Genomic DNA, 14,664 nt, shown 5'->3' on the forward strand with positions numbered 1-14,664 from the left:
GAAACCGATCAAACTGGTGGTTGAATCTTCAACAACATCCTCTCAGTAGTGTGCAGGGAAAAGTGAGTCATGACACGCAGTTGTGGCCAAAAACCATGAACTCAATAGTAAGTTGTGTGTGTGACATGCTGTATGATTTGCAAAGCAGCTCATCTGGAAAATCTGAGGGTGGAGGATTCCCTGAGTGGAAGAGAGGTTCTTTCAAGAGCTCCTCAGCTACCACCCTCTCTTCCTCAGCAAACTTTGGCTGGGCATGAGCGCCAGTGAAAAACCCCTCTGTGTGTGGGAGCCAGACTCAATTCCTACAGCTTGCTTTGTGTTGGGCAGCCCCCACTCCCCCACAGCTGGTGTGGGGAGCGGTGAAACTGGCAGTGCTGATGCTATAAATATTCGCTCCAGGATTAACTTGCCAGCTGGTCTTGACCATTCAGGAGTCTGGAAAACTGCCAGATGGAAGGGCCCCAGGGAGACACATTCGTCCTGTGTTTGCCATCTGTCGGGCAGGCTCAGTTGGTGGTCTGGCATCCTGTGTGGTGGACACAGCCACCCGGCAGGCCCAGTTGGTGGTTTGGTTCCTCACTGATGCATGCACAAGTCTGATGTGCTCCTCTGGGGTTGGCGCACTAACCTACTTGGTATAGTCATGATATTTCTACAGGCCCATAGGCAAGTAAACATGGAGAGGGGGAGGAGGCGGAATTGGTGACGGGCATATTTTTCAGTGAAACTTCACATAAACAGTTTCATATAGCAAAGTGGTCTGTCCACCCCCAATTACAAATGGTCTTGAATAATTCAACCTATAGACCACTTGATGTCTATTACTCTGTAAGGGACCATGAAGGTCTCAGGCAGAGTGTTTGTGTTAGGATCAGTTCCAAGTCACTGCCTCATACCTCACTTGGTATTGCCACACACAGATCCCCACCATACATTCAAAGCACATTCGGTGCACATTTAAAGCACATGACCAGGATTATTAATTTGGGGGAGGGGGAGGAAGTCATGTGCTTTAGATGTGTGTTCAAAATCTATGGGGTGGATCTGCCCCACGATGTTTAAGGATGCTGTACAGATCTGTGCCTCAAAAGATGTCGATGCAATAATGACCATGTCATGACGGAAGACCTGGACTTTTTAGTTGAGAGGTGTCACCCGCCTTCAAGCATCACAGTCATATAACAGACCAGCAGCCTCCTGCAAACTGGACAACAACAGCCCCAGTCAGAGTAGTAGCCAATGGTCATGCGAGCTGGAAATTGGGGGAGGCTTCTAGGGAGGCCTTGTTTAGTGTCTGCTTAAGGTTCTACATGGCTTGAGAAGATGCTATGCAGAACCTAGGAGAGGAGGCCAGAACTGGGGATTGTCAGTCCAATGAAGTATTAGTTGGGACATTGTAGCTTGTACAACGCATCTGGTGTCTGGCAGTCTGAGATGTTTAGAGCTTCATACTGCGCCTGGCCAACTCCTACTAAGTCAGGGATGGGATGGGGATGTTAGACTCTCCAGATGTTGCTGGAGCACAGCACTCAATATCCCTGCCCATTAGGTTTGCTAGCTGGGGATGTGGGATTTGGAGTCTGACGATATCTAGTGGGCCGCAGGTTTCCCATCCCTGTAACTAAGTAGTTCAGTGCACTATGAAAATGAAAGGTTGCAATTGGAAAGCATTGGTTGCCCTGCTCATAATGTTTCAAAATCTTTGGCTTCTCACTAGTAGGAATTAAGAATGGACTGGGATTTTCTTTAAATGTTCCACTAAAGGTTGCAACTAAAATTCTGTGTGATTCAGCCTCTACTGGAGCTTGGGTGTACTGGGATTGATAAGAGATGTTTGCTTGCAGGTGCTAAGACTTATTCTTCTACTGAAGGTGTGTTGGGAATGAGGTGGATTTCTGCATGTTCTCCAAAGCTTCCAAGATGGGCACTTAACTGATCTGGAACTTAACGGAGCTGGTCCTAATGGAGTTTGTGCTTTAGAAGAAAGAGTCCTGTTGCAGGGATGGGCTCCCAACAGTATGTGGCTTTGTGTAGGTCAGCCCATGTAAAAAAGGGTATTCTGTGGACTACGAGTGGGGAACCAAAAAGTGTGGGGAGTGCTGTGAAGAAGAGTGAGCAGGGTTCTTGGAATGAGTGGCGATTCAGTGGGGGTCTGCCCCATAGAAGAAGGGGTAGTGCATGGAACAAGGGTAGGAGAACATGAATTTGACAGCAAATTTCATCTCCTTATTCTTCTTCTCCCAGCGGTAAATGGCCAAGACTAGCAACCGCCCACCCACCTTTCGCCCCATCACCAGAAAGCTGCCACTGAGGTCATCAAGCTGGGGGCAGGGGCAGGCACCTGCGTTCTTCATGTGCAGCACCAGCTTCTTGGTGTCCTTGCGCTTCAACGGCCCCACTTTGAGGAGCTTTTTCTTCTTCTGCGCAGCCACCAATCGCCTCTCCCCATTCTCTTTCTTGATCTCCTTGATGCGCATCTTCACCACTGTAGGGGTAAATGGGAAGCAGATTGTGTTAGGAGCTTACAGGCAGTTGGGTGAAGTCAAAGTGAAGGAACAAGAAGAGGGGGTGTGAGTTCATAAGGACATGGATTAGGAGGACTGACTTGTTTGACAGCTACGTATTTGGCCCTGTTAAAAAAAAGTCACCAAGGGGAGATGAGGAGTAGGTAATAGAGTGGGGTCACACAGATTGTCAGGCTCTGCTTTGTCTCCTCTGACTGAATGAGAGGTCATGGAATTCCTCTTCAACTTCCTATTGAGTATATTTGTTTGTAAATGATAGATTTGTATTTGACAAAAAGATAAGCCACCATCTATTAAGCTTTTAAACCCATCACAGGTTCATTGGAGAAAGGTTCCTCAACAGGTGCGAGTCATCCAGGTTTTTGTCCTTAGTCCAGGAGTGGAGCGAAGCATGCTCCAGCCTACTCCTACAAAAACCAGAAATGAAAGAAAATATCTCTGACTGCATGCCAGAAATAAACAACACAAAAATCAAGGTTAAAAAAGCTATAAATAATACACAGTAGTGTATTTTCCACCTTTCTATAATGTCAACGTAATAACTATAGGGCCAAAAAACGCATTTGCAATATTTATGCAAGCATGTGATAATAATAGAATTTGACCTTATAAAAGATTTGAAAACAAGGTTACAATCTAAAAGCTTAGGAAGCACAACCTTGCACAGAACCTATGCAATTAAAAAACTTCAGATGGCTAAATCCACAATTGTAGTAAGAGCCATATGGCAACAACATGTAGAAAAACATGGGGAAACTCAGTGCAATCAATAAAATATAATCAATATTATTTAGTGAAGTTCTGTAACCCCCTTGAATCCCAGATGCTTCTCAACTTGGTCAGATGCAGTGACATATTCTTGTACAGAAGTTCCTTATGCAGGAGTTCTAAATACCATTTAAAAATAAATAAAAATCTAACCATATGTCTTGGATTGCTATGAATTGGTTGGTGTTATTTTATAAGCTTTTAGGTTTGTTTTTTTTTGCGTCCTTGTTTTTAATCTGTGTGTTTAGGATAAGGTGAAATTCTGTTCTCATCACATGCGTGTATACATATAGTGCCAATAATGCATTTCCAATAGCAAGTAGGTTGGCTTCATAAAAGTATGGAAAATGCAGTATATCTTAATAGCTTTTTTTTTTTTTTTGAAGTACAGGGTTAGTTACATCAAGGATCAATTTCGTTGACTATAGCAGGACTTTGCAGCCGCTGCATAATTGTGAAAATCACTGTGATTGTATCCATGCAGTGATTTTCTATGTGAAGAGGATCCTATAGATGGCTGGGAGCCATATCATATGTAGAGGAAATATCTCATGTGAAGTGGTTCTGGGCCTCCCACATATCATGCCCAAGATGCATAATCAACAGCTGATGTTCCAAATTGCCTGGTCTTGTGTGTTGAGAAAAAGTGGTGTTCTACCCTGGAATGACGTGTGTCAAGGAAAGAAGGTAAAGGTGTTGATTTCTGACCACTTTCTGGACGGGTCTCTCCTGTGTATATCTTGTTAGCACCAGTATACACTGCCTTACTGGTCATGCTGAAATCTGAAGCAAAAAGAGCTTCTGGGTGGATACTGCACTGCTTTGTTTTAACTTTTTTTTTTTAAACCACACTGTGTCAGCCTGAACCCTCTTTGCCATGGTCAACTGGGAACATCGCTGTTGAAGCCAAGAGTTCATCAAAGAGATGGATGCCTCAAAGGGGAGTTGCTGGGAGACAGATCTGACAAACCTCTCTGATCCTTGCCTCCTTTAACTGTTTTTCTGGGATTATCATCTGAAGTAGCAGGCCGGCCTCCTTTCTTCTGGAATGAGGCACATCACGTTTTATTTTTATGATGATTTGTTTTAAAAATGTGTATGTTGTATTTTCCAGTATAAACAGTCTTCAGGGCAATGAACAGATTCTGCATGGTGTTAAGCCTAATTAAGCCAAAATAAAAAAATACAGATATAAAAAACACCAGCAGAAATAATACCGATGAAATAGTTACAACTAGTTAATAGCTTAAGCAAACAGACAAGCAGGCCTGACATGCTTTCTTTGCTTATTTTGCATGTTTATCCTTGTTTCCTACTAGGAAAACCAGTCCATGTGTATGTCTCTCTCCCTCCCCCCAACCTCCTGCCCTCACAATAACCCTATAAAGTTAGTTGGACTAGGCTAAGGTCACCCAGTGAGTTCTGTGGCCAAGTGGGGATTTGTATCTTGGTCATAGCTCTCAACGTTTCCCTTTTTTAAAGGGAAATTCCCTTATTCCGAATAGGATTCCTCGCAAGAAAAGGGAAAAGTTGACAGCTATGGTCTTGGTTTCTTCAGACCTGGAGCCCTGCCTCCAGAATGCTGGTCTTAACTTTTATTTATATATTTCTGCAACATGTCATTCGCACAATAATAGTGTATTAATTGTGGGTTTAGACCGGACCACTCACATATCGTTCTGCTTTACTAATGGTTCTGCAATGCTTCTCCGATATTACCACATTATTGCCATTTGCAGGGATACTGTGCAAAACAAACCAACCAACACTTGAACATTTGCTGCAAGGAAAGTTACAGGAGCTCAGCAGGAAGCTACAGGACATTCATGGATTGGCAAGTAAACTGTAAAAAGGTAAAGGTAAAGGGACCTTTGACCATAGGTGCCTTAAAAACTTTGTTTGCACAGGTACTATTGAAAGTGGGATCCACCATAACCACCCGAATAATGTAATGAGAACAAATCAAGATTGCACAATTAAATAGATGTTTGGGGGTCCTAGTTCAACACTCTAATCACAGGCCTACCGTCTAAAAGATATTGTTTGTGCCAAGCTAATCTACGTGGGGAGGCAATCCACATCCGGGGTCTTTCCACCTAAAAGGGCCTCTTCCCTAATTTCCAGGTGTGGAAATACTCAAAGGGTCTTGCATAGCATGCAGGTTCAGAGAGTGGTTCTTCAGATACCTTGGACTCAGTCTGCTCCTAAACATAAGAAGCTGCCTTTCACTGAGTCATACCAACAGTTCAATATTGTCTACACACCAGGGGTGATTAACCACGTGACCCTTCCGATGTTGGACTCAAACTCTCACCAGCCTTGGTTACAGTGGCGTAGCGTGGGTTGTCAGCACCCGGGGCAAGGCAAGTAATTTGTGCCCCCTAACCCGTGGATTTGCGCCCCCTAACCCTAACCCCCAGATGTTGCGCCTGGTGCAGCCGGCCCCCCCTGCACCCCCCACGCTACGCCACTGCTTGGTTAGTTATCAGGGATGATGGAGTCCAACAATATCTGGAGCAACAGGGCCTTAGCCACTCTTGATTGACAGTGGTAGATAGTGACTCTGCAGAGCTTTGGACAGTGGTTTTTCCCATTCCACTTGGAATGCTGGGACCTTCTGCCAGCAAAATACAAGCTCTGTTCTAAGGAATGGAGTGGAGTTGTAAAGCTTTCTAGGTCGAAAACAGTACCTTGCTTTGGGCCAGAAACAAGCTGGAAGTTGTTGGAGGTCTGACGGCAAAGGCTGGGGTTCAAAGGAAACCTTGAATCCCAGCAAGTTGTAGAAGATAGGGGAAGGCAAGTAAAGAATTTGCAACACATTCTCAACAGTTGTTCTGCGGAGCTTCAGCTTCACTCTCAGATGCCCCAAGTGGAGACTCCCCAATCCCTGCCGCTTTGAACGGATGACTCACCAAAGTCACTGGAACACATCTGCTCCATGATGCCATCTGCCTTGTGCTCCATCTCGCATTGGGTGCAGATCTTTGACACTGCAAGATGGGAAAAGAGTGAGTCCTCACCTGCCAAAATGTTTGGGACATTGCTCACAGCTCTGGCCCTGCAACTTCCTGGCTGTATTCTCATGGGCAGCCCACATCTAATAATGATTATTCTCAATCCCAGATCATCTGCCTCGTCACGAACTTTCTTTGGCCTGTCATGAAGTATCTTGAACTAACAGAAGGTTTGGGAGTTTGGCTCACCCAAACAGGAAGCCCGTAATCCTTATTGGAAAGCCTTTTGAACAGCTGGATAAGGCTTCTTTTTTTTTTTAGGGGGGAATATTTGTTTCTCGTTTAACTGATTCTTTATCCACCTCTTAATTTCCCCCATTATACAAACCCCTATCCTTGCCCCAGCTAAATAACATTCCATTTAATTTTACTATCTTCCCGCCCCCTAAAAGTGCGTGCCTGAGGGTTAAAATGATATAAATCAAAGGAGATATTTGATGGGAGAGGATGAGGAAAACCAAGGCTCTGTGTTGTATGTCACGAACCTGTCAGTCAAGGGCAAAACGACATTCTGGTGGTCTGGGCTGACTGGAGGGAATAGCCTGAAGTGTAGGCTAAGCCAGTGATGCTCAAACGTTTCTCCCCATGGACCACTTGAAAATTGCTGAGGGTCTTGGTGGACCAGTTAATGATTTTTCTGCTTGTTGTAACAATTGTAATGTGCTGGGCTATACGCTGCATGGTTTTGTATAGTATTTTGTATTGCTTCTTTTTTATATTTTGTGCTACAATTTGAATTCTATGGAATAATAAGTATAACAACTTTCAAGACAATAAATAAAAGAAGCAATAAAAAATACAATTAAAAATTGCTGTGAGCGTTTAATATGAACACGCCATGGATCACCTGAATGAATCTTGGGGGCCTCTGATGATCCATGAGCCACAGTTGGGGATCCCCTGGGCTAAGAATGGTCATGTCGTGACTACAGCAGTGATGAATGAAGCTTAGGACCAGCCTTCTCCTTGGACTTATAGCTATGTATTGAGGGGAATGCTTACTATTAATCCAGGCAGATGAAATGCTCCATGGGAAGCTATGGAGCCTGTTTTGGCTATCCATCCTGGTGGAATGTGTGAGGACATGGTGGGACCCACTCCTGGGCCATTCTGTGTCCTAGGTAAAGGGACCCCTGAACATTAGGTCCAGTTGTGACCAACTCTGGGGTTGCGGTGCTCATCTCGCTTTATTGGCCGAGGGAGCCGGTGTACAGCTTCCAGTCATGTGGCCAGCATGACTAAGCGGCTTCAGGCGAACCAGAGCAGTGCATGGAAATGCCGTTTACCTTCCCATCGGAGCGGTACCTATTTATCTACTTGGACTTTGACGTGCTTTTGAACTGCTAGGTTGGCAGAAGCAGGGACTGAGCAACGGGAGCTCACCCCGTCGCGGGGATTTGAACCTCCGACCTTCTGATGGGCAAGTCCTAGGCTCTGTGGTTTAACCCACAGTGCCACCCGCGTCCCTATTCTGTATCCTAGGGTGGTTAAATGAGATGTAGCACCACCCTGCCTCTCTTCAGAGAAGAAGAAAGAAAAGCAGAGAGGAGTAAGGAGACAAGGGTTGGCCTAGATGTAAAGAAGGACAGAGCTCCTTTATCTTTTAATAGTTAGGTAGAAAAGGTATTTAATGTGTGAAGCTGACCCTTATGAGGCTCCTAGCTTTATACCAACATTAAAAGTACAAGACTTCTGACATCCTTTGCCTACAGTTACCCTAGCATATATATATGCTACAAAAAACTAAAAGTATGAAAGGTGAGTGTGACCTGACATTTGCATGAAGACATTGTTTCTTTAGCCTTTTCAAACTTGCCCCTAACTTTATAGGACACACAACCCAGCCATCTGCTCTATAGGTGAGCATGTTAAGATCCTTACTCAGATAGGAGAGTCTGTAAGTTGGGTCACTAATTTAATACTGGCATGAAACAAGGAAGAGAATAGGACATCTTTGGTGCCCTCCTGAAGCTGCACACAGAGAAATGTCATTATAACAAGTTGGTAGGTGTTCCTTAGCATCCCAGATCTGGTATGGATGATCAATCTTTGGGGGTGCCATCACTCAGGGTATTCTACCTGGTATGGGTGAGTGAGAGTTCATTTTCATTTCAAAAAGTTATCGCTTAGCCCTGTAATGTCTAACCAGTGTGTTGTGAAACTGTAAAATGATAAAATTGTGAAAATTAACCATAAAACCAGCAATTCAGGAAAGCTCTTAAAATGCCTGCCTTAGGCTCTATTGCTGTTTTAGACTTTGTATCCCTCTTCCAGGGTCTCCCACCCCCGCCAGCTGTCCTACAGTTTTGAGAGTCAAGCCCATAGGACTTCCTTGGAGATCAGAGACAGGGTTGTTTAGGAGGGCAATTTGTCAATGTTAAGTTAGATGCTGGAAGTGATGACTAGGAAGAAGCAGGAAGTATGCTTGGAGCTTGCTAAACTTTGGATTCCAAGGTCTGTGCTAACAGGCAATATTTGTGCTACTCCTGGTTCCCTGCCTGTTCATTTGTAAATAAACAGATTTTCACAGCCGCACCATAAATCTCTGCTGCTCACTTCTCCAAGCAGCGATCCTCCTAGGAAAATGATCCTGCAAAGGCTCCTCTGAATTTCCCACTTGTTTGGGGAGTGAAATAATATACTGTGCCTGCAAGGATACTCCTGAATTCAAAATGAGCCTGGTGGAAACTCATCCATGAAAAATGTTGCTCATCAAACTAGGAGAGGAGTGTTGAAATATGTGACCATGAATTTTGGGAGATGCTCTCCACCTCACCCAATGTGCACAAAACAAAGTTGCCATATGCACTTAAAGTGGGGGATTGTAAGGTGCCCTATTCCACTGACTAGTAGGATAAGCTATAGAGAAGTCATGGATTCTGGCTCCTGTTTCCAATCTTACCAAATGTCCTATGCTATACATCTCTTTGGATGTTCTCTGTTCAATTGGATACTGCCTCCCAGTGGTTGCTGAGCTAAAGAATTTGCTATTGACCACACATAGGTAGATATGTGTGTTTGCTGCACTTGCTCTTCCATTCCATCCTTTAAGCCCTGTAACCTGCTTCTGACCCCCCAAATTAGGGTTCTAGCAGTGTGTTTTCAGGACCCACACTATTCCCATGACTGTAACCTGGTTTAATCCAATTAAGGAATATTTTTACAGATTTGAAATCTTCAGCAGAGGCTGTCCTAGAGACTGATAGGAAGCTGTCCCGCTGGGAGTATGCTATGTAGAAGGCTGTGCCTCTGCAAGGGAACAGATACAGGGCAAATGGTCAGATGGATGGTTTGCCCTGTGTTGGGATGCTGCTGCTGATTTTGTAAAGATGCTTCTTATGAAAAGAGACTTTTGGAGGTGGTATCTCAAGCACAAGGAAAGCCCCATATAGAGCAGGGTGGGGAACCTGTGGCCCTTCAGGCGTTATCGGACTCCATCTCCCATCAGCCCCTACTCAGCAGAGCCAATGGGTAGAGATGATGGGAGTTGTAATTTAGGACCACGGGTTCCCTGCCCCTGCCATATAGCAGCATTCAAGCTGGCAGGAAGAATCAAAAGCTCATCGTTGCAGTGTGCTATTTCAACATAATGAAATGGGAAATTATGTAAACTTCACAAAAGGAGGGGGATAAACACCACATATATTGTGAGTGTTGAGAAAGCAGCTTACGACTCTCATTTCGCAACTGTGACAGGATATTTTCTCAGAGCCTCAAGTACTGTATAATGTCTCACAGCAAACGTAATGAAAAACTGCCTGGTCTTGGGACATGAAGAGAAAGAAGAGATGATTTTCAGCTTGAAGCCACTTCCTACTATCAGTTCAGGAAAGGGCTTGGAAAAGCAATGAACATGGGGACAAACTCCAATTCTGGGCCTAGCCTACATGCTTTGTGCGCCATCCACCCTTCTGGACTATGCCCTGATAGACTGGCAGTCTCTTGCACACTTTGCAATACCAGCAGAGCTTTGAACGATAACCTGAGCCAGGAGCAGCGAGAGCAGAGCTGGATGCATGTCTGAACCTCTTACCCTAGGAGGCAAGGTCTAATGGGCTCCTACCCTTATCCAGTGCCTAGTTGGCTGTATGCCTGAGCCTCTTACGCTAGGAGGCAAGGTCTAATGGGCAGGATGAGTGTGGGGTTCTGTAAGAGAGACATTGCCTCCCAAACAATCTCTTAGCCCAGGTCCTTTCCCCCCATCACAGTCTCCCCATGCAGTTACCTGGTGGCTGAGTTGCCTGGCTGTTTCCAAACTGCACAGCGATGCACAGGTCATTGTCGAAGGGGAACTTGTTGCAGTTGAGCATGTCAGGCCAAGGGAAGCCGTAGGATTCCATGACAGGAGCGCACGAGTCGCGGACCACCTCGCACAGGGACCTGCACGGGTAGATGGGCCGGTCCAGGCAGACAGGTGCAAAGAGGGAGCACAGGAAAAGCTGTGTGTCAGAATGGCACCGCTTGGCCAGCAGGGGCACCCAGCTGCTGGCTTGCTGCTTTACCTCTGGCATGGATTCGTGTTCCAGCAGGTTAGGGAGACGCATGCGCTTGTAGCCCACGTTGTGGCAGAGCTGCAGGTCGGCCGGGATGTCCACGCATTGGGGCTGCTTAGTGTAGAAGCGTCCATGCTGGAAGTTGTCGGATTGCCAGCTGTAGTAGTCGTACTCCTGACTCATGGACAGCGCCCAGCCCTGCACCAGAACCAGCAGCACAGTGCCCAGGGCATTCCATGGGCAGGGTGACATCATGGCTCAGAGACACTCCCCTCAGGGCTCCCTCGGCTGCAGGGGAGAGAGACGGAGAGAACGTGGGACTCTAGTTGCCACGAGTGCCGATGGGAGCTAAGCTGAATGGAGGGCACTGCCTGGGCCAAGCCCAGCCAAGGAGCCAACACCTGCCTCTTAAAACGGGTGTGCCTAGGCAGGCAAAAGCATTCTCCCCCAAGGTTGTATCTGGCACTATCGGTGGGATGGAGTGAGCTGAAGCTAGATTAAGTTGAAGCCTCTGCTCTGGGCTGTTTAGCACCACCCCCTCTAGGTTTCCAAAGCAGCCTCTTGGGGGGAACCGGCAGCCAATCTTCACCAGGCATGCTCCCCCCCTCCCAGGATTGAGTTGGGAGCCAGCCACAAGGATGTCCCCACCTCCCAGTCTGGGCCGCTCCTCCAGCCCTCTCTGTTTCTTCCTCCCCCTCCTGCTTTCCAGCTCTCTCTCTCTCCCTCCCCCCTTGTTCCCGTTCCCTGCACACACAGGCATCGGGGCCCAGCTGGCAGGGCTATGAAATGCCATGAAGCACTCGGCGTTGGGCAGTAGATTTCAGGAAGGGTGCAGTTTTGCTGCCTCATATCTGAAGTGCTCTTAATAACGAACTCCTGTCCAGAGCAGGCTCTCAGCTATGTGGTGTGCATGTGTGTGCTTGTTTTGCTTCAAGCATAAAAATATATGTGGCCAGGACTGATAAACACATTTGCAATACTTGCTCATTGCATTCAATAGACTCTCTGAGATGGCTGAATAATATCCAACTCACCACTACTAACTACCGGTAAATGTTTAAAAGATCCTCTATACATGGAAATGACCATCTATTGATTTTGATGACCAGGTTATACAGATGAATAATGTTGGTGTGGAAGCCCAACAATCCCTTTTGCAACTATGGCTCGAGAGAAAGAAATGTCAGAAAAAGAAACTTGAATTTGCCATTGGGCTCTGGTACATTTGTGGAGGGGGATAGGTTTATATGGGAATATAGGGCATTACAAGAGCCAATGTTGGATACCAGGTGGGTGCCCAGTAAATGCCTGAAGTTTAATTGGAACATTATACTTACCACATTAAAGGAACATTATACTTACCACATTAAATCAACCAAATGCCACATTAAATTAAATAAAGTATTCTGGGATGGAGACTCAGAAGCTTCGGCAGAATGCTATCAATGATCCTAAGCTGACCAAGTGAGAAACTTGGATCACTGAAGACTGCCTAGCTATGAACCACATTCTACAACATCATTGGTTGCATGAAGGTTGCAAGTGCATACACCTGGGTACATTAACATTCAAAACCAAGTCAACAAGATTATGTCTAAAGCTAAAGGAAATTAGGGTTGTCAAATGTCAGGAACCCTCCCCCCATCCTTGTGAGTTATTGTTTCTTTAACAAAAACCTGATCTGCAGAAACCAGCATGAGAAGCTTATTACAGACAGGAGGTGAGGATTGGTGCTGGCTAAACTCTAAAGATCAAAGTGCTGTTGAAAGCAGAGAACCAGGAGCAAGTACGGGTAATAAATTTGGTAGCCTTACATGTTGATTACAGGAACAGTATACATATTTGAATGCAGTACACATTCAAAAGACAGAGGCTTTGTGTATTCTAGTGCCAGAACAAACACCAAGTTCCGCTTCAAGCCTTAAGAAAAACGAAGCAGCAGCATTCCAATATAGTCTGTGCTCACCCATCATGGTAAACCATAGTTAATTGTTTACCATGAATGTGCAGGTGTCTGTCACTTTTCTCCTCCCTAGAGAAAACAAAAAACCACAGTCCCTGGCTTAGCTCTGTGAGGGGGTCATGGTTTGTTTTGCTCCAAACAAATAACCATGTAATGTCAAGGTTTGTTCTTGACTTCCCGAATGTGGTTTGTTTGAGCTGTAATCCCTCATAGGACTAAGCCAGGGATTGTGGTTTGTTGTTTCAACTAGTGGAGAAGCAGGAAGGATATCCTTGTTCATGGTAAGCCAGTAACTATAGCAGCCTTCACCAACTTGATGCCTTCCAAATGTTATGGACTTCAGTCCCAGCTAGCATGTCCATGTGATGGATGAATTGGGCTATGGAGCGAAGCACATTTGAGCTCACTGAAATCCATGAATTTAAACTCTGCCATATAAGCGCATGCATGATGATTTGTGCTCATGGTGCCATCATGGCAGATAGATGTGATCCCACTTTCATTCCTGTTTGCCCCTTGAAGGCATCAGGACTGGACACACATTGCTTCAATTCCATGTCCTGTAACTTCCTACTGAAATCCTGTAACTTTTTTTGTGTCCAGCTTTTGTTGTGCTTTAGTGCCCTTTCAGATGGCAATAATGCGCTAATATTGGAGAACACCATAGAACAATTAATACAGCAGAGTGATGTGTGGACGGTCCAGTAGAAATCCACTAATATTGCATCAAAGGCATGAATACACCCGCAGAGAAAGCGCCCTATGTTTTTCAGCTTGGATAAGGCAGGGCAGTTCACAAAAGGAGGAGTTATTCCTACCTCATTGTTTTCCTTGTAGTTCTGCAATGGTTGTACATGCCTTTGAGTCCCTAGAAACAGGCTCGGCTGCAGCAGGTGCCCCTCCTGAGGGCAGGCACCATTAGAAAGAGATTATTATCCAGGGTTTATCTGGGCTGTCAGTGGCCCAACCCTTGTGAGGGGACCTCTGCTAACTCTTGAGTATCAATTAGTCATTTCCCTCCTGCTGCGGACTTTGCCCTATGTGGAGAGGGGAAGTCTCTAGCTGAGCTTGGAGGTGAGCACTCAGTGATGCTGGGCCTGCTTGGAGACTTAGGGAGGAGGAATTATTCTTGCTCATGATGCAGGTGTGAGGGTCTGGCTTAGCGGGACAAGAGGAAGCAGCCTGGCAAAAGTCCATTTTGATGGGATAGGCTGAGCCAATAATAACATGTGGAGAACATCAGGTTGAGGGAAAGCTGGGCCCATCTCTCATTCTTGGGGTCTTTTCTTTGTTTACTTGCAGAGATAGATGGAAATGTTTAGTAAAAGTCAAAGGAAAAGCATCTCTTTTGACTTAATGTTACTACCAGCCTTCTGAACCTTTCGGATCAGTGGCCTTCCCAAGCACAGGGATGCAGTGAATAGGGATCATTTCACTTGCTGCATGTTTGCTTATTCCACATCTCCTGGGAAGGAAAGCATCTAGTTAAGAATAAATCAAACTGGACACTTGACCAGTATGTTTCCGAGCACAATTCAAAGTGTTGGTGCTGACCTTTAAAGCCCGCCCAGTATACTTGAAGGAGCATCTCCACCCCCATCGTTCAGCCCAGACTCTGTGGTCCAGCTCCGAGGGCCTTCTGGCAGTTCCCTCACTGCGAGAAGCGAAGTTACAGAGAACCAGGCAGAGGGCCTTCTCGGTAGTGGCGCCCGCCCTGTGGAGGGCCTTCCTACCAGATGTCAAAGAAATAAACAGCTATCTCATGTTTAGAAGACATCTGAAGGCAGCCCTGTTCAGGGAAGTTTTCAATGACTGATGTCTTAATGTATTTTTAATCTTTTGTTGGAAGCCGCCCAGAGTGATGGGTGGGGTATAAATAATATATTATTATTATTATTATT

General features: G+C 45.6%; 1 protein-coding gene across 2 annotated transcripts; it reads right to left on the reverse strand.

Annotated features, from left to right (window-relative positions):
- Positions 1–976: 976 nt before the first annotated feature.
- SFRP5 (secreted frizzled related protein 5) lies at positions 977–13,690 on the reverse strand. 2 transcript variants are annotated; one of them, XM_083740073.1, is made up of 4 exons: positions 13,582–13,690; positions 10,533–11,088; positions 6,206–6,283; positions 977–2,485 (listed from the first exon to the last, which is right to left on the reverse strand). In XM_083740073.1, the coding sequence occupies exons 2-4, from the start codon at positions 11,053–11,055 to the stop codon at positions 2,142–2,144; spliced, it is 945 nt and encodes a 314-aa protein (XP_083596199.1). In that variant the 5' UTR covers positions 11,056–11,088; positions 13,582–13,690; the 3' UTR covers positions 977–2,141. The 2 variants fall into 2 exon arrangements, with proteins under 2 accessions (XP_083596199.1, XP_083596198.1); XM_083740072.1 differs by lacking the exon at positions 13,582–13,690 and having other exon boundaries at positions 10,533–11,395.
- Positions 13,691–14,664: the final 974 nt, after the last annotated feature.

Source organism: Podarcis gaigeae (genome assembly GCF_964106915.1).
Source record: "Podarcis gaigeae genome assembly, chromosome: 5".
In the NCBI taxonomy this organism is placed as follows: Eukaryota; Metazoa; Chordata; class Lepidosauria; order Squamata; family Lacertidae; genus Podarcis; species Podarcis gaigeae.

What these genes read in the sequence shown, in the direction of transcription:
- SFRP5 (XM_083740073.1), bottom strand. Translation starts at nt 11,055, where the DNA reads ATGATGTCACCCTGCCCATGGAATGCCCTGGGCACTGTGCTGCTGGTT. An exon ending in CCAGGCAACTCAGCCACCAG is followed by an intron (nt 6,284 to 10,532) that starts GTAACTGCATGG and finishes CCCATCTTGCAG; the next exon opens with TGTCAAAGATCTGCACCCAA. An exon ending in GATGTGTTCCAGTGACTTTG is followed by an intron (nt 2,486 to 6,205) that starts GTGAGTCATCCG and finishes TTACCCCTACAG; the next exon opens with TGGTGAAGATGCGCATCAAG.